General features: G+C 40.4%; 1 protein-coding gene across 1 annotated transcript in view; it reads left to right on the top strand.

The window, feature by feature from the left end:
- Positions 1-20,294, top strand: part of LOC121948131 (short transient receptor potential channel 7-like) — a 63,036-nt gene that overhangs the window by 18,949 nt on the left and 23,793 nt on the right. The window contains exons 3-6 of the mRNA XM_042493409.1: positions 2,762-2,926; positions 9,313-9,529; positions 14,430-14,663; positions 17,998-18,262. Coding sequence (XP_042349343.1) covers positions 2,762-2,926; positions 9,313-9,529; positions 14,430-14,663; positions 17,998-18,262 — 881 coding nt within the window. The remainder of the gene's footprint in view (positions 1-2,761; positions 2,927-9,312; positions 9,530-14,429; positions 14,664-17,997; positions 18,263-20,294) is intronic.

Below are 20,294 nucleotides of genomic sequence, written 5' to 3'. Positions count from 1 at the left end.
TATGCATGTGTGTGCATGTGTGTGTGTGTGTGTGTGTGTGTGTGTGTGTAAGTCATCAACTATCTATGAGCCATTTTGTGCCCGTGTACATACAGTATGCTTGGGTATTTCTGTGCCTGTGGCCCCAGAGGGCCCCTTGTANGTGTGTGTGTGTGTAAGTCATCAACTATCTATGAGCCATTTTGTGCCCGTGTACATACAGTATGCTTGGGTATTTCTGTGCCTGTGGCCCCAGAGGGCCCCTTGTAAACGGCAAACTGGCCTCTCTTTCAGAGCTAATCCCTTCTGAGCAGAGGTGTTCTTTCCAAATGTCAAACCAAATACCTTTTCCCCACTTCTCTCCACCGTACTCTCTCTCTCTCACATATACACGTGCTTGTTTGACCTTCATGTGCTGCATGGTTTCTCTAATCAGGTGAATCCCAAGTGAGTGCATGGTGGTGTGTAAGTGTGTGTGTGGGTGTGGGTGTGTGTGTGTTGGGCAGCACACAGCCTGTTCGAGCTGTTTGTATCCTGTACAGGAGAGTGTGACCAATACTCAGGGAGCTAATTACACAGATTGCATGGGGAAAGGGAGGGTGAGGTTGCTATGGAAACCAGGTGAGGCATGACTGTGTTTATTGCATGTGGCTGGACGGAGGAAGGGTTCGTGTCATGGGTCGTTGGGTTGATAGACTGGTCACCGGACACCGGAGGGAAACTATGTTAAATACGATTGAGTGTGCAGGGGTTGTGTGGTTTCCCTCTCAATGTAGAGATGATTGAGTGCACATATACACACGCTGTACATGTGTGCGTTTCGATCGGCGGATGGAAGCAGAGGATGTCAATCATCAGCTCAGATAAATGCTCCCTGATAGTGACGGCTGAGACTGATTGGTGAAGGGGTGGGAAGGATGGATGGAGGGAGAACACAAAGGGAGGGCAGGTCTGATCTGATGTAACCTGTTGCTCAGATCCTAAATGTGAACAAAATCACCACAGAGTTTGATTGTTACACTAGTTGACCTCAGACTGAGAATCGATTGCTCTGCAGTCCGCATCCTTCCTCCAACTGGAACAAAAACATCCATCCTCTTCTTCCTCAACAGGCTTGTAGAAGCTATCATTAATCTTTTCTTGGAGTGAAGTCAGCAGCAGATGCTGAAATGCCAGACCAAGTTTTATCTAATAGAGCACATAAGCTTCAGTAATTAATGTAAACACTGCTTCTTGTTTGCTGTCTGCTCCCTTTTTGCATTCATTATATTAAAGGAATACCTCACCCCACAAAAGATAATTTGTATATCAGTTACTCACCATGTGTTATGTAGATTTCTTGAAGAAAACTTGGTTTTTCTCACACGCCTCCACAGTGATCGAAGAATCCAAAAACAGATACCATCTTTGAAGAATTTACAGGGCTGTGTTTCATGGCAAAACAACTCCAATTACAAACTCACTCACAATTCATGCAGAATATTCTAGGTGTCATTTTTTCAGTCATATGCTCAGTGTTCCCGAAAGAGACAACCCTTTTCTTTCTCTTCAAAGCCAGACTCCATAACAAAAACTTTAACTTCACCTCTCTGAACATGTGAACTACTGTTCTACCACTGCCTCAGTCAGTTTGTATGTGTTTATGTTATTGTGTGACTTTGGTGTTTTAAAGGGTTAGTTTGGATCTGTTAGCCTCACCACACTGTGACCTCCAGCATGCACTGGGGTGGTTTGCAGCCAAGTGTGAAGCAGTTGGAATGAGAGTCAGCACCTCCAAATCTGAGGCCATGGTTGTCTGCTGGAAAATAGTGGATTGCCCCCTCTGGGTTGGGAGAGAGTTGTTGCCCCAATCTATTTGTGCCAAACTGTCATGGTGAAGTAGGAGCTGAGCCGGAAAGAAACACTTTTGATTTACTTGTCCATGTACGTCCCAACCCTCACCTATGGCTATGAGCTTTGGGGAGTGACTAAATGAATAAGACTGTGGATACAAGAAGCCGGTATGAGTTTTCTTGGGGAGGGTGTCTGAGCTCAGCCTTAGAGATACTGTGAGGAGCTCAGACACCTGGAGGAAGCTCGGAGTAGAGCCGCTACTCCTTCACGTCGAAAGGGGCCAGTTGAGGAGGTTTGGGCATCTGATCAGGATGCTTCCTGGGCACCTTTCATCAGAGGTTTTGCAGGCTAGTCCAACCGGTAGACTCTGGGGCAGACCCAGAACATGCTGGAGGGATTATATATCTCATTTTGCCGAGAATCGCTCAGGATACCCCAGGAGGAGCTGGAAAGTGTTGCAGGGGAGAGAGACATCTGGAATACTTTGCTTAGCCAGCTGCCCCCGTAATCCGGCCTCTGATAAGCAGAGGAAAATGGATAGATGGATAGATGCTATTTGTCTACCTTTTTTTTCTATGTTATTTGCTAAATATTGAACCCCAAGATAATTGTTTCTGCAGCTGGTCTGTCGAATAAGCGACTGTCTTTGTTTTTGTGACTACTGGGCCGTTTCAGTGTAGGTGCCGTTGTTGTACTGGTGTGATGTTTGCTCAGTGTGCCACTGCTGGAAAGACTTTACAGATCCCTCAAGCAATCCATGAAACAATAAAAATCAAAATGTTTTACAAAGATGAAAAAAGCAAATTAGTGTTTTTTATTTGAGAATCCCCTTACAGATGGTTGTTGATTGCCCTCCCCTTCCTCTCTCCTTCTTTCCTGTCTTTCTCCTTTCCCGCCCTCTTCTCTACATTGATTTAAATTTCTTCTCCCTGTCTCTGTTTCTCTCCAGTTCGTTGCCCATCCCAACTGTCAGCAGCAGCTGCTGACTATCTGGTACGAGAACCTGCCTGGTCTGAGGCAGCAGTCCGTTGGGGTGAAGTGCTGGACAGTGCTGGGGGTCACCATAGGTCTGCCCTTCCTGGCTATTTCCTACTGGATCATGCCATGTAGCAAGGTATGAACACACATGATGCACACACACACACACACACACACAAACAAGAAAAAGACACTAGCTCCTCCCTGCCCCCTCCTGACCTCTAGTTTCTTGTCTACCTTTCATCCCTGATCTGAAACAGAGTTCATCACACACACAGTGACCAGACACACACACAGTTAACCCCGTCTGTGTGTTCTCTGACATCCCTCCGTACCTCAGGTCTTTAGCGGTGTTGTTTTATTTACTATGCCTTCTGATAGTGTTCTTATTTTATAATACAGAATTTATGGCTATGGCAACACAAGTCCAAGCCCGTGAACAGACCAAGACTGCCCAAATAGTCATTACATCCAGGAGAACAAAATTGTTGGATGGATGAAAAATCACTTGCTTTGTTTTTTGATTCTCCTTGTTAACTAAATGTATCCTCTGTTCAAAAGGCATTTTTGGACATCTCAGAGTCAGCTTGTCAGGCTGAGCTCTACATTTACATTATCTCTCTTAGCAGATGCATATGTGGGCAGAAACTGCGGGCGACGGGACACAATTTTGTATTCACAAGTGTTCTGACTCTTGTTTATAGTGCTGTTATTGTATTGACAAATTGCATTGAACAGCAGGTAAACAGTCTATGTCCAGAGCACATTGGCCAAAATTTAATCTCAGAACCCATTATCTATTGTCTGATTGCAAGGTAGTTATATTATTAGCTTTTTGTCTGCATTTATATTCAAATTTCTGTTCATAAAGATTAGCCAAAACGACTGGTGCACCAAAGAGGAAGGAATTGCTCGGATATGCGCTGGATATACCAGATCAGCCCGAAATATCTTTATATTTACCCCACACATGGTTCGGTGTTTCTAAGCTGTACTTCACCATCCTCAGATGTATTTTGACTGAGCTGTACTTTAAGCTTTTATTAATACCGTAACCGTCCCATTAAGTTTTGGTTACAGCGACCATAAGCATGCTAACAATAGCCATGCTAATGTAACATCAACTGCATCAACTGTGATACTCCATCCAAAACACATTTTGGATCAAAAAGTGGCTTGCAGTTTGTGACTTACCCTCTCATGGGACAGTTTTTGTAAGCTTGGACTCTCCTAAGTTACACTTAGCTGCTTCTCCAGAAGAAATGTTGGCATTGTATGTTTCTGCAAATCACAGATGCATTACATTTTCATGTGCATCATATCAATGTTTCCAAAGTGACATAGTTCAGATTACATGCATATGAGCTGACTTTGTTATCGTGAGGTGGTGGTGATGGTGGATGCTATGAGATCTTGGCAAGATGACTGCCAAGATGCAGGCCACCAAAATTGGCATTTTAGAGCAAGACATTTGCAGCATTTCCAGCAGTGATCGTGGCACCAAAACCCAATATTTTAGGCTAAAACATGACCTTTTCCTATTGTGCCTAAACATAACCACAGCTTTGCAGAAAAGTAAAGTTTCAACGTATCTGCTACACGATAATGTACAAATGGTCCATATCAGTGGTTTGCGGAAATGTACAATGCCAACATTTATTCTGGCAACTGGGTTGTTACCATTACAACTGGAATGGTTTACAAAGAGAACTCCAAACTCCACAGACAGTTCTCTAGAAACTGCATACTGTAATACACTTCCTCACCATGACTCTGTGTGCTGAAATGTAAAAAACGCAACAAAATGTTCTTCTTTTCCTCACACTTCATCTTGATTAACCATTTGGGCTTATTGAAATCATTAGGATGATTTCTCAGGGGACCATAAGTATGTGGCCAAATCCAATGCAAATCCATCCACTAATTGTCAAGATATTTAACTCTAGACCAAAGCCAGACAGACGAAATCACTGCCGTAGCTGAAAACATAACTGATCTCTGGTTTAAAGAGCAACGTACAATCACCATTTGATTATAGGGCCCTGAGGCACTCTCTCATATTTTGTTAATACTCCATCAAGCAAATTATAATCTGTAAAGAGACAAAATACAACAGAGGCCATACACACACACATGCACGCACACACATACACACATACTCACAAACAGAGAGGAGCTGAGAGACTGACAGAGTGGTTATGCAAATCTGTTCATTAACCTGGATAATCCTTTACCTCATCATCAAGTGGTGTGTGTGTGACTGTGTTAGTGTGTGTGCACTCAGGTGGATTCAGAAAGAGTGCTGAGGACCTCTGAGTGGTTCCTGTTTGGTGTGACTGATGAATTAGTCATTTTGTAGACTTTGAGAAAGCGTGGCTGATGTCAAGTGTGAGTGCAGATGGAGAGCAGTAACGCTGAGAGCGTCTCCACCAGCGAGACGTAGATTCAATCATAGACACTAGCTGGTTCTTATCACTGTTTCATGAAAACAGCTGTGCATGTTAAATGTGCGTGCACGAAAGTATAATATTTGATTATGAACAAAACAACCGACCGATGAGCCTGTGTGTCACAGTCTGACGCAGATAAGCGAGCAGGATATAAGATAGCAAAAAAAATAATAGCAATTAATGTAGTACGAGAAGCACCTAGTAACTGTTCTTTTAATATCATTTGTTATTTCGAAATAAATGTTCTTAAAAGTGCTGTTGCGTACTGAAAAAAGACCTCTGGGATGTGAAAAACGCAGAACTACAGAGAGCGTGATAATAAAAACAATCACTGAGCAGCAAAATGGGTGTTTATGCACACTTACTATCAATGTGATGGTAGCTCAACAGAGACAAAAAGATATTTTAATGGATCTGATAATGAAATAGAAAGAGAGTAGCAGAGAAAGCGCTTTGATGTGTTTTGGCTGATTGTGTGTCATGTGTACACCTGGCACTAATCATGTAATTTTGCTCTTCTCATCTCAACAATTGCTCATCTCTTACAGCTCATAATGTTTGTCATTTGTGTGGCACCACAACACACCATTATCAGAACCTCAAACATATTACATTTCATATCAGTGGGTTGAGATGAAGAAGATATTAATAAGTTGCTGCTCAAAATAGTAATAAATCTTCAAAGGCAGACAGGGAACACATGGACATAATTACTATAGAAATCCTCTCAGAGAAACATGAAAGATATACTATAGATGTAATGGAAAACAGATGCATATTTTGATAGTGAATGTTTCTTATTGATTGAAAAGGGTAGACAAATGGGGAAAGCATGCAGAGAGGACGGAATACTTATTGAAAGATGCTCGCAGCAACACTTTTCAGTCCGCCCTGAGTGACAGGAAAGAGATGAACCACAGAATAAGATAAAAAACAAGGGACAGATTAAAAAAAAAATTGCCTGAGAACGACTGTCAGGTTCCCCTTAGCCTAGAACAAGCGTCATGCTTTAGTCAGAGAATAACTCTTGCTCAATATTTGATTACATTTATGCAGCACAGCAGACAATTTCACTGGAAGGGTCAACTTGTAGTGTTTTATTATTGATAAACTACTCTTGAAAAGCTGTTTATTCCTCTATACAGAATCAAGGAAATGAAAGAAGGAAAATGAAAAAAAGGATGGGTTAAAGGACAGAAGTATGAGAAGGAAGGAAAGTAAATAAGGAAAGGAAAAAATAAACAAGAAAGAAAGGAAACAAGACAAGAAGGACAGACTGGTTTTATTTGGGTTTCTTTCCTGGAACTTGAACCTTTTCTTGGTCTTTCTTTGTTCTTTCTTTTCCAGTCTCTTTGGAAAGTTAAACCCAGTTCGATAGAATATAAAAAGGCCAATAGATATACACGGGACAGAGTCACAGTCCATTCATCACTGATGTAATGAGTGGACATCATTGACCTGCAGTATCTGAACCCCCGTCAATAAGGCTGCAAACACTCTATTAGACATTTTGTGGGAGAGTTGTTGTTGTAATTTTATTCAGTTAAATAGGTGCTTGCACGTTTCATGGCTGACCAGTTAAATTATTTTTACTTGTATATGGGATTGTGTATCTGTGTTAGAGTCACAGAGAGAATGACAATGAGAACACACATTTGAATATGTATAAAAATGTACAAACAATACATCTGTAGTGTGACACAAGGTCTTTGCTGATATCTCGATGATTAATTATTCAGAGTGGATGCCTGTTTGCACACAGTGGATGTTAGGTTTGTTTCTCCCAGGTGAAAATATGTTAGGGAATAATAAAGGACACAGCAACTCCATTTTGAACTTTTGAAATTTCCATTTCTCACCGTATCTCTTTCATTTGGTCTGCGTGCGCATGCTGCCAGCAGCCACCATTTCATGGAAGGAGAGAAGATCAGCTCTTGTCACCATCACGCTGATAAAAAAAGCAACCCATGGGGTTTGCAGTACTCACGCAGCAGTAGGCCTGATCTTGGATGACCATCTCATTTAAGCAGAGGGGTGAAATGGATCAGCCTTATCAGAGCAGAGGCACAGCTGTTCCAGTGGCAGGTGGAGGTTTAGAGGAGTTTTGCAGGGTTAAGATTCGCCAGACAACCTCTTCCAAAAGGGCTTACCAGTGTGTGTGGCTCAGGGACAGCTATTGAATCTGATGTGTCACTGTGCACGCAGAGAGTAGAGATAGCCTGTGGGTAGTTAATATTGAACACAGCAGGTTTAGAGAGTGGCAAATGTTGCTATGTCAAAGTGTGTGTGTGCATGTGCATGGATGTGCATTTATGTGTCTTGGCATATTTTGTGCAATTATAAAAAATGTCCCTGTGTGGTGGCATGTTTAACGCTTGCATTAGGATCTCCCCATATGGTGCATCACCATCAACGCTGCTGATTGTTTGGCATCTCGTTACTCTGGCATTATGTCGCACATTCATGAAGTACAACAGCTGCTGTTTGTCTGCTGAGATGATTGTTTAGTGATGCCGTTCGGATTTTGATCTCTGAGGGCCAAAATCTGAGGAACTCTGCATGAGGCATGAGCACTGATTTATCTAAGTAAATGAAAACTGATCTTTTGCTTGGCTGAAATTTTACTCTTGTGTGTAGTCACTTTTTTTAACTGTTCCAAGAAAATACAACCAGAACATGAATCCTCAACAAATTTGGGCAGTTGTTGTACTGGCAAACACAAATGAACACAGTCACCGTACAAATAAATGGCTCCCTACACATTCCTGCCAATGGTTCCACATTACTCCAACGAGCCACAGGGGGTGGTAATGCGCCAAGAAATACAACAAGGAGAGAGCAATGGCAGAGGAGAAGAAGTCTGCTGGACAGGACAACATGGATATAAACAATGTCGGATTCAAAAATGCTAAGACAAAAAAAAAAAATCAGCTTTGCAAATGATTTATTGAGGAGAAATGCATTCAGCTCATTTGTTAGAGTTCAGTGATTCAAATGATGGGTTTAAACAATAACAAGTATCCGGTGGCCATTATGGAGCTAAATATGTTTGTATTGGTTCTATTATGCACTTGGTGGAAACCAAAACAGAGCTAGAAGGAAAGCAAATATCTTACGCAGTCCAGAAACACAGTGGAATGCAGATATTGCACCATATTTTTGACCCTTAAATATGAAACTTTTCATCCTCATGTTCACCAAATCAACTTTTTAAGGCGATCATATTTGAATTTGAATTAATTCATTTGAAAGTCATGATGTTTATATGCTTTATATGCTTTTACATACAGACCTACACTGTTATTGAAATAATGAGTTTCAAACATTATACACTATAAATATGGAAAACACAATAAATTACATATGCCAGTGCTTTGTTTACAGCTTGTAGTTTTGAACAAATATTACTCATTTCTTTTTAAAGGAATACTATGCAATAATTGTTGCATACCATTTGGAAACACAACATTTAAAATTGGCCCCTCTCCACACTGTTTGTATGTACACTGCAAGGAACATTTTTGTTTGTTGTAATGTAAAAGCTGAAACTTTAGCAAAAACAACAAAGCAGCACTTACTTGTTCCAACAAACACTGAGACGTTGAGGGACCGTTGTATGGACGTCTAATACGGATCATGTCTCGTTATTTTTTAAAAAGTAATTCCAAAATGAAAGTTGTGACGCTGCCTTACTGTCAGCTGGACGCCTCTCCTGAGTGTCCAAGCAACATCACAATACAACGTTAATATGGCCAATTAATATATTAACCATTTACACAGGTGAAAGCCCTGTGCAAATGGCTTTTCCCATTTATCCAACATTACTTTGGACTTTATACTACGTCACCTGACTTGACTGGCAAAAAGCTCTGAAGGCTACTTCTCTAATGTGTGATATGTGATGATTGAGAGGTAATACTTTTGTAAGAGTCCATAAGTTGTGTTTGAGGAAAAACCTGTGCAGCATACCTTAACCTTTATTCATCAGTTGGTCCTTGGTTAGTATGTGAAAACAACAAATACACGAGGGAACATATATATCTTATTATATCCTCCACCTTCTCACTTCCAGCTTGGTCAGATCCTGCGAAGTCCCTTCATGAAGTTCGTGGCCCACGCTGTCTCCTTCACCATCTTCTTGGGTCTGCTGGTTGTCAACGCCTCTGACCGCTTTGAGGGTGTCAAGAACCTGCCCAATGAGACCATCACAGACCACCCGCGACAGGTGTTCAGAGTCAAGACCACCCAGTTCACTTGGACAGAGATGTTGATCATGAAGTGGGTGCTGGGTGAGTCACTTTCTCTTACACTCATTGTGGGCACACACACTGTGGCAGTGTTTGAAACTCTGCACAGTTGGAGCCAATTAAAATGCAAATAGATGTAAGCTAGTCACTGTCGAGGCAGATTCCCCATCATGATAAGAGATAACCTTGATACAGCACAAAAGAGAACCAAGGCAAAATGTTTCATGGTAGATTTTCTTTATAAATTTCGTTTTTAATCAATATGGATGTTCTTTATCAGCATGCGAGTAAAAAGAGTTCATGGCGATGTTTTAAGCAAGGTTTTAAAAGTTTCTAATCCAAAGTAGTAAAGTTTGTCTACAACATGACACCTTACCCATAAATCAGGAAAGTTCCTGCAAAGAGTCTCTGAACCCTGTTGCCCAAAGTTGATATGAGACAGAGTTAAAGATTAATGCAGCACCATACCGACCAAATGGATGAAAGCTAAGGCTATGGCAATACAAAAATTCATTCTCTTTTATCTTCCAAAGATCAAATAGAAGTTTCCTGGTTTCCAGCACCGGCCAGACTTGTTGAAGCAGTGTAGTGGCCATGCTGAGTCCTAATGATGAGCTGGAGGGAAACTTGGAGGTTTACTTGAGATGTGGTGCAGAGGAAGTGTCTTGTGTGCTCTATGAAAAGTCGGATGTCATTACTAGTTGTGGATTTATGTCAACAATGTCTCATTTTATGGTCATTTGGGGGTTTTGTTTGATTTTCTTGATTTCTTGGCTTTCAGAGAATGAAACATTTGTTGCCAGTTCAGACAAAAAATACAGTTTTAAAGCTTGGAAAAACATGATGACAAGCTAGAAGAGAACATGTGTTACTTGCACTCTGGTCCTACTCAGTGTCTCTCTCCCACCCTCCCTCTATGTCTCTCTGAAATGAGGAATGAAAGGCTTGATGTTATAGTAGCAGGGAAAGGTCTGGGACAGTGAGTTTTCATTTAATTTTGGCAAATAAACAAAGTCTTGGCTTTCAGAATATTAAAACCTGGTTAGCCAGGTAGCCACTGAGCTAGTTTTAAGTGACTTAGTATCACCCATCAAAATATAAAATTAAATGTTTAAATCCAATTATGTTCCAAAACACAAAAAATATTTTAATGTATGATTTCTACACCAGATGCACTCATAAATCAGTAGCAATTTTTTTTTCTTTTTTTTTTTTTATTAGGATACTGCTCCTTAATGCAGAAATCGCCTGTAAAGATTACAGTAAATGGTCTTGACAGACCTTTTTTTCAACAAAATATGTGAGATTATTATTTTTTTTACAAATAAATTACTTCAGTATCTATCAATAAATCAAGTGATGTTTTAAAACACCTTACCTGAAAGCACATTTTTATTTTTGTCATTTTGACTCAAAATTTTCTCAATTTCCCAAGTATTTCTTGAAAACAGTATTTGGAAAAACCTCTGCAGATAAATATTCCGTGAACATAATCAATAAGATGTATTACAGGGTAATTGTATCTTTAGAAAATAAAATCTGAACAGTATTTCCCCATTTAAACAGTGTTACCCATATTTATTTTCCATTGATAATTCAGATCGTCTGTCCATTCCAGTTGACGAATATATTTGAAAAAATCCTGAGGAAAAGTCTGTAAGTCGCCCAGGCTTTTTTAAAATAGGGGGTGTGGCTCCTCTGCAGTCCACTTATGTGATGTGGAACACTGTAATTGTCTTAACTCTAATTGTCCAGACATCCTGTCAAATAGTTTGTGCATTTTGGTGGAGTCAGATGACAATTATCATAGATCTAGACATCCTAGAAATGTTATGTCTTGTGGAATGGACAGGGGATCTGAGCGGGTTAAACTTTTGTAATATGGACATGCCTCAAATCATTAGCTCAGTTAGATTCTCCACAATTCAATATTACAGTTCAACTCATGGAAACCATGAGTACCAAAGCATAATGTATTCAGATTTACTGGCTTGGTGAGCAAGAGAGACAGAAAAAAAGTGTTGACTCCCTATCTTTGAAGTGATCATAAAGTCAAAATATGTAATCCTTAATTATACATATATTCCTTTAGTGCATAAGGCTCCACTGATTGAAAGAATCAAACGAAGTTTTCACAGAATTAATAATGAATATAAATGAGTTTATTAGACTTGAATATTGTCACGTAATGTCCATTGTTAACTTCTTTTGTCAAACAAACTGCAGTTCTTCTGACGTAAAACATATTTTCTTGTCTTCCTTCACCGTGTTGTTGGGCATGCTTGGTTTTGCAACCTCACCAGCTACAAAATAAAAGTGTCCCCAAGCTCTTCTGTGTATTTTTCACCCTGGGACAGTCCCCAAAGTATAGCATACACCACCATTTTAAAGGGCCAGTGGGCTCTGTTATGTATTCCTGCAGCCACTATATGACAAACTTTAGAGGCCTTTTTCTCAGAATCATGGCTGGTGACGGTCATTATGTAATGTGACGCATTTTCCCTGATAGATGGAGTACAAAAAAATACTGATATTATTAGAAAGCCAACACTCTCCTCTTTCCAACCGTGTGTGAGAGTCAAAATGTAAAGAGTCAGGTGGCTGAATTGATAGAGCAGTAACATATTAGGGGGGGGGGCGAGAGAGAGAGAAATTGAGAAAAGATGAGAGCTGTTGAGGGAGACTGATTAAAAAAAAGGAAGGGGTGGAGTGTATGGCATACAAGAGGACAGGCAAGAAGAAACAGGCAGATAGGCGGAGGTGACACAAAGACAAACTCAACAGATAAATAGCCCATGGCAATATCTGTCAGACCTCTGCTGCTTCCCATCTGCTGATGTTCTTCCCTTCATCCACAAACACACACATGTAACAATGTTATGCGAGTGGTTTGTATATTTTGGTGCACATATGCTTCGGTTTTTATTTGTTTACATGTAATGGTGCCATTATTTGCCCATCCAGGGTAATTTTTGGCAGCAGGTGCTTTGCTGCGTGATTCTCTGTGTGTGCATGTGTGTGTGTGTGTGTGTGTGTGTGTGTGTGTGTGAAGTGAGTGGGGGCTAAGGTGGAGCAGGGTAATTGTAATTCCAGCAGCATGCTTTGAAGGCCTGGTAATTGTTACAGAGATGATACTGATCAGGGCGCCATTTCAGTAACCAATTTTCTCCTTGTTTTGGCTCCAAATAGAGAATGACAGAGTGGTTGCGTCGGAGGAATTAGGTTTTCCACTGAGTGTGTGTGTGTGTGTGTGTGCACCTGAGCTTTGAGTGGGGATGTCTGAATGGTTGAGTATAAAGTATAGGCTTAGTTGTCAACATCTGCGTATGAGCATGTCTGTGCATGTTAAACATCTTCATATTTGTGCCTGTGAGAACCACTTCCAGGGTTCCTATGGTCATAAAATTCCTGGGAAAGTTATGAAATTAGAAGAACTGTTTGACAGGTCTGGAAATTATTTGGAATTACAGAGGTATTTCACAGCTGGAAAGATGGTCTTTTTTATAAAACTAGGTTGTCTTTGCAGTAAAAAAGATTCAGTACTTTTGAAATTGGTAATACATGAAAACAGAGAAAAAGGACTGTAGCATTAGATTTTGCTTAAGAAGTAGAAAACCTACAACTACCAGAATGCACTGCACCACATCAGACCAATAAGTGCTGGATGGCTGATAACAAACAATCTTGTATTAAAGTTAAACAGTTATCTAAAACATGTTTCTTGAAACATTGTAGGCAAGAAATTGGCAACGCCAATTGGTTTATATTATATCCGAGCTGCCTAGTTTTACAGTTGGATCTGAGTTCAGCAGAGAGGGGCGGGACTCTTTTTCCATCCACTTCTATATTCTTTGTGTTTGTGGTGGTGGTGCAAAAATGTGGAAGTACAATCTGTAGTTTGAATAACAGCTCAAAAGCCAGCTAAAATGGTTCGAGCTGGGAAATGAGCGTGAAGGGTTAGATGGAGGGAACATTACCACAGGTTAATGACCCACAATGTTTTGATACAAAGCTGGTTGAAAATCAGCAAAGTTTCCCTTTTAACAGAATGTTTTGAAAAAGTTTTGAAAATACATTGTTTTGGCTATGATGTAGAATATGTTGCCAAAAGCTTCTTAACATGTCTAACACTGCTCAAAATTCATCATTTCAGAAGCTAGTGCTTCACTGTGTGACTGTTGAAATGTCACTAGTAACACATTGAACACCCAGATCACACCGGCATCGGGTCTTGTCAAGGTGCGTCACCTTTGGGGGGAAAGAAATGCACTGTCAAAAAGTAGAGGAACAAACAATAGCTGATAAGCTATTGTTTAACCAAGTCTTAAGCACATAAGATACTGAATGTTCGCTGTCAGTGCTGTAAACTGCAGTATGATGGTAACAATCAAATATACATATTTGATCGGATCACCAGGTGTTGTGAACCAAATATCTATAATATCTGCCCACTTCATTTACTGGGACATGATGTAATCAACCGTACTTTATTAGAGTATCACATTTCCTTAGGTTCAGGCAAGGCTGCCAAATATGTACTAGACATGTCCATAAAACAAAGCTTTGTTTACAGGAAATAAATGCATACAAAATTGTCAAAATTATATTGTAAACATGCATCAAATTGCATCTACAGGATCTTTTTGGTTTTCAAATAGTGGTGCAGCCTTGACGTTTTGTGAAGGTCTGGTCTGTTGGTAATGGGCATATGCAACTAGTTGGTAGGTGAATGTCCAATGACCAAGTAAAGCTAGCAAGTGCTATCAGTTTGCATATTTGCAAATGCCTGAAAGTGTTTGCAATCCTTTCAAACCAAGGAAAGGGTGGTCATTATTTTGAAAAGTTAAGTCATTGGTAAAAAGTTTGAAAACCCTGCTCCGCATTTGTATCTTGTTTCTATTTCCCATCTCTCTACAGCGTGTTTATTTGTGTCATCCTTCAGGTATGATTTGGTCAGAGTGTAAGGAGATCTGGACCGATGGGCCCAGGGAGTACATCATGCACCTGTGGAATGTTCTGGACTTTGGCATGTTGTCCATCTTTGTGGCATCCTTCACGGCACGCTTCATGGCGTTCCTGAAGGCGTCCAAAGCCCAGCAGTACGTTGACATGCACGTACCAGATGAAGACCTCAGCAACGCCTCACTGCCTGACGAAATTGCCTACTTCACTTTTGGTAAGCGTTTAATATGAGAAAAGATTTTGAAGATATGTAGGAATTCATTGTCTCGTTTACACATTTCTTTGATTAGTTTTGGACAGAGTCTTACTTCTTGTATGAGGCAGCTTTTCTTTTTGTTCCTTTAGTCTTTTTGATCTCCACTAATCATAACTTTTCAATTATTTTGGTGTTTAATCTGAAAAAAAAATTTTTGTTTCTGCTCCACAAAATGTCAAACTGCCTCACTTCTTATCTACCATACAATTTTTTCCCAGGAATGGCCAATTTGCACCTCGCATGATAAAATGTAAAAGCTTTTATGAGGTGCTTGAATCATTGTTGTGCTGCATCAGATAATGATGAGAAGCCGCAAATCAGATGAGTGTTTGTGTAAAAATGTCATGAATAACTTCAAACTGGAGCTGGGACACGAGATGAGTGTTTTTGTCATTTAAATACAAATGATGATTGATCACACTTTCAGTGACTTTACATGCTAAACACAAATACACGCACAGGTTTAAATGAATGTATGAGCATTAAGTGTATACACAGGCAGAATTAAACTTCATAGAGGAACCAACACAGCAAACACTTATTTTGTAAATTTGAAAACACATTAAAGCTCAGAATGACAAGATGGAAATTAGATTTCAAAACCCGCCTCACACAATTATTAATATCTACCTTTCTGACTGTGTCTGCCTTTGTCGGTAATAAACATTTGCCTGTGCTTGGGTCTGAGTGTCCACTTGATATTCAGTAAATTGAGCTCATCAGGAAAACTCCAAGACCACAGAAAATATAAAGTTTTGGTTACAAAACTCTTGTACAACATCTAATCCTGCCACAGGCTACTGGACTGTACATTTCTCAGTGGCCAACAAAGGGAACCTTCATCAGTGCTGTCATCTGGTGGTGTGACTCTGCCATGACACATCAGAAATAAAAAGATGAAAATGTATTGTACTGTACTGAAGGTCAGTTAATATCCCCATTAGCTGTTTCCCTCATGTCTCTATATCTGCGATGAGAAGTGCACACGTGTTTGATACATTTACTGCGTGTCTAAGGTAGTCAGTGTCTGAGAGAAAAATTGTGAAAAAAGTCTTCCTTTTACTTTGTTTTTCTCAGTTTGTGGTCCTCTCAATATTCATCCCTTTTGTATCTCTTTTTTCCATCCAGCTCAATGATGTCTTACTGTACTTTTTTTGCTGCCCCTCCCTGCTGTCCGCTCTCTCTGTCCTTATTTCTCCTTGGACACACTATCCCTTTATCCCCTCTCTGTGTCATCCACTCGTCTCATACTTGCTGCCTTCCCTCCTGACTCAGCCTCCTCTCTTCTCACTTAATCCCCCCTCTTACTGTACCTTCTCCTCTATCAAAGCATATGTTCCTGAAAGCCAAGATTAGAAACATCTCTTGCACACAGTTACTGTACATCCAACTGTAGCCAAAAGTTTGCTCTGCACCTTCCCAGAAAAAAATTGAAGAACAGATATGTGTGGCTGACAGCTGAGTTGGACAAGACATCAGAGAAACGCAGAACTGCCACAACAGGATTTGACAATGATATTGATGAAAGTAATAATAATTATATATCTGACTTATATAGTGTTTTTTAACGTCCTCAAAGATGCTTTACATACTGTAGGATATACTAGGATATACTGTATGTTAAAAAAAACCAAAAAGCAGTAAACTCTTTAATAAAAACAAAAATAACTGAAAAATTGGAATAGATGGAGGGGGTGGCAACTGGAAGTGCCCTGCCACGCCAATATTGGCTCTTGATTCTGGGAATTTGCATCAGGTTGGCATCAGCTGACCAGAGACATCGTGAGGGGGCGTGCTGCTTAAGGAGGTCAGAGACATAGGGGAGGCGTCTGGTTGTTAAGGGCCTTGTAGGTGGTGAGTAGGATATTGAAGTTTAACTTGTGTTTAACCGAGAGCCAGTGGAGGTCGTAGTGGACTGGGCTGAAGTGGTTGCACGAGTAGTGGTAAGTAGGCGGGCAGCAGAGCTCTGTAAATTTTGGAGTTAATTAATGATGAGTTTGTGGTTCCATAGAGGAAACTGTTGCAGTAGTAAAGCCTGAGTGTTACAAGTGCGTAGATGAGTGTCGATGAGGGTCAGAGGCTGGCATGGTGATGAACATGGAAGAGGACTGTGTTGGTGACATGGTTGTCATGGGGAAGGAACAAGAGGCTCAAAGATAACTCCACAGCGATACACTACCACTGGCACAGTGGAAAATACTATAACCATAAGGCACCGTAAGACCAGTTGTTTCAATCTGAAACAATATATATAAATTCTAAATCCATAAATGCAGCTGTAGATAATTATGGTTGCTTATAGATGTCATGTCAATGTCTGTGACATTAATTATGGAGCTATACTTGCATACCTGGTGTGTAAGGTTTTATTCAGTGTGAAAATGTGAGTTGCTGGTAAAATGTAAACCTGGGGCCTTTTTTATTGTCCACATTGGCAAATAACCAGCTTCTTTCAAAATCAAACAATTACACAAAGATCTCTGGTTTGACTCAGTCTAAGCGGTGGGCTTCTGCATTGTTTTGGTTAAATAGGAAAGACGCCGTGACAGTCAGATCTCTTTATGGGTGACGTCTACTTATTTTAACAAACAAATGGGGAAATTGAACCTCATTTTTTCTCCAGATTATTCAGGGTGTTTGCCTTCATTACAGTATAGCTTGAGAGTGAGAAATGGGAGACAGAGAATTGAGATGACATGCAGCAAAGGGCAGCATGTTGGAATCAAACCTGGGCAGCTGTAAAGGACTCAGCTTATATGGGGCACACGCTCCACCTGTTGAACTAGAAGTTGCCTCACCTCCTGTTTTTGTTCGACTGCCCGCTAGAGCTACTCTCCCACTGGAGAATAATACAAAAAGGGGACAGGGCAAGATGGAAAAGGAATTTATTGAATAGGACATGAAGAAAAATGGGCTTTGACTTCTGGGGTTTAGAGGTTCTCCCATTTAAAAACATACAAATAGAGTTTGTGTAATTATTGTATGAAAACAGAAATAGCACTGGCACTTTGTTAAGTTAGGGCAATCAATCATCTTCAGTCAGGAAGTCCCCTAACTAAATAAATAAGTGAAGTCTTATGAGTGCAGGTGGTATTTCGCTTTTCCTATTTTCGTCTCTGCCATGCACCTTTTGTCGCTGTCAAATATATTTTTGGAGTAGTGCGCACAGCTGTTTTTTCTACATAATTATTGTATAACAACAAGATATAGAGGTACATATGACCCTGTTACATCTGCAGTAGCTCATTCAGATGATACAGTAACAGCCACTGGTCTTTTCTGCCTCCTCCAGCCAGGAACAAGTGGCGCCCCTCAGACCCCCAGATCATTTCAGAAGGCCTGTACGCCATCGCTGTGGTGCTGAGCTTCTCACGCATCGCCTACATCCTGCCAGCCAACGAGAGCTTCGGCCCCCTGCAGATCTCTCTGGGGCGCACAGTCAAGGATATCTTCAAGTTTATGGTCATCTTCATCATGGTGTTTGTGGCCTTCATGATTGGCATGTTCAACCTGTACTCGTACTACCTGGGAGCCAAGTACAATCCTGCCTTCACCACGTGAGTAATGCCTGGCTGAGAGAGTGACTGTGATTAAATGGTGCTTATGTTTAAAGGTGCTATGCAGGAATTGTTGGTTACTGTGTTGCCAGTGAAAGAGAAAGCCAACACAAATTCATGGAACAAGGTTTGTCCACTAGGCGTTTTGCCTCGATATATTTGCGTTTTCTTGGCGCTGTGGCTGCAGCAGTAAGAGAGGAAAATTAGAAGGTAAACACAAAGGGCAGAGTCTCTGCAGAAAAATACCCTGCCAAACTCTTCTAGGTAGAATTGAAATAAATTACTTCAGTATGAGTCTATATATTGTTTTTTAGGGAAATCCTGCACAGTATACCTTTGAACATGTAAGTGTTTACATCTTAATGTCAGCATCTTTTTTAGATTCTCTTACAAACTTCCACAAATGCTTTCACTATGTAGCTACATGATGGAGACATTATGTTGGATCATAAGTTATTACAAAAAAGAGAAATAATTCATGTCAAAAGTATCTGATTTGCTTCCCTTGGTAATGTAATTGAGAGATAAGGCCATAGAAGATGGAAATCCCCAGATAGCAGAAATGGTCACATGTCCTTGATGAGACTCTTTGTTGGGTTCATTATATCCATGGTGCTTTATCAGAGGCGAGATCGAAGTATGATCTCCCTTCAGACTAAATGCAGGCAAGCGGGCTATTTGATGAAATTGAATAAGGAGAATGGTGAATGGGATGGCTCACTCACTAAGATCAATAACAATCACTGGTGTATTGTGGTTTTATCTCACAGCTTTAACAAAGTTATAGTAGGAAATGGGGCTTTTCCCCAACACAGCAAGGTCACAAAGTGCTTAACAGGAGTAAAGCTGTTAAAAATTAGACCATTAAAACAGGTAATAGAAGAGTAAAAAGAAACAAAAAACAAAACAATCAACAACAGACAAAAATTTCCAAACTGGACAGCACACGTTGAGACAAAGGCCAGTTTGACTCAGTCAGTCTTAAGCTGCTTTTGAAATGTGTCACTAGAGACTGCAGAATTGATGTCTATTACCCCAGAAATGAGTCCTACAACCTGGAAATGAGTTAGCATTTCAGGACTCCTGGTATCCTCGCCTGAGGTCAATGGTTTTTTTGAATGGGTTTTTGGTTAGACACCTGAAATAAGGTCTGTGGTTAACACAAGCTGAAGAGACTTTCACATTTTGTTCTACAATGCAAAACACATCAGTAATTATCCCACTCGACAACTTTTAGGCTTTAAGTGTCTTTAAAAAGATGGTAGCAAAGAAGTGGCTTGCTGAGACTACAAAATATCATCATGCTGCGCCATATTGACAGCTGTACAGCCTCATTGTGGTGGCGACATGACTACGGTGTAGTTAGTTTACAGCCTAATATGAACTTTTTACTTCTGGCAATTTTAATTGAGGCTTCTAAACTCCTATAAGTTATTTTGTGGAGATTGTGTTACAGAACAAAATTTGTAAGTATTGTAAGTGTTTGTCAGCCATAGAGCTTATTTTCTGTTATAATCCAATGGAAGAATCCCACAGGCTTTTTGACAAGGGAACCAGTGCGATGCTAACTTCCACGTCGGCCTACAGAAAATTTCATTCCTGGGAGTGTTCCCAGTGTTGGAGCCACCTCTTCAAGGCACAATCACCTTTTGTTTTCAATCGAGCACAGTAAGCCTTAGATAGAAGTCCCCAGTGACCTACTGGTGATAAGAATGGAGCGGGTCAGCAATGTAGGTGCCTGACCCTGCAGCGCTCTATATGTGAAAACAAGAACCTTAAAATGAATCCTGAACTTGATGGGAAACTAATGTAAAGAATTAAAGATAGGCGTGATGTGAGTTATCCGGGTCAGCAGCCTTGCAGCAGTGTTCATTTGTAGACGGTAAGGGACAGCTTGCTGAGGAAGGTGAAAAGGGAATTACAGTAGTCTAGCATGGAAGATATAAAAGCCTGAATGGTCATCTCGAGCTCAGGTTGCGGTGCAACAGACCTGAGTTTGGCAGTGTTTCTTAAATGGTAGAAACATGTACAG

Source organism: Plectropomus leopardus, chromosome 9 (assembly GCF_008729295.1).
Source record: "Plectropomus leopardus isolate mb chromosome 9, YSFRI_Pleo_2.0, whole genome shotgun sequence".
In the NCBI taxonomy this organism is placed as follows: Eukaryota; Metazoa; Chordata; class Actinopteri; order Perciformes; family Serranidae; genus Plectropomus; species Plectropomus leopardus.
This window is presented reverse-complemented; position numbering and strand designations above follow the sequence as displayed.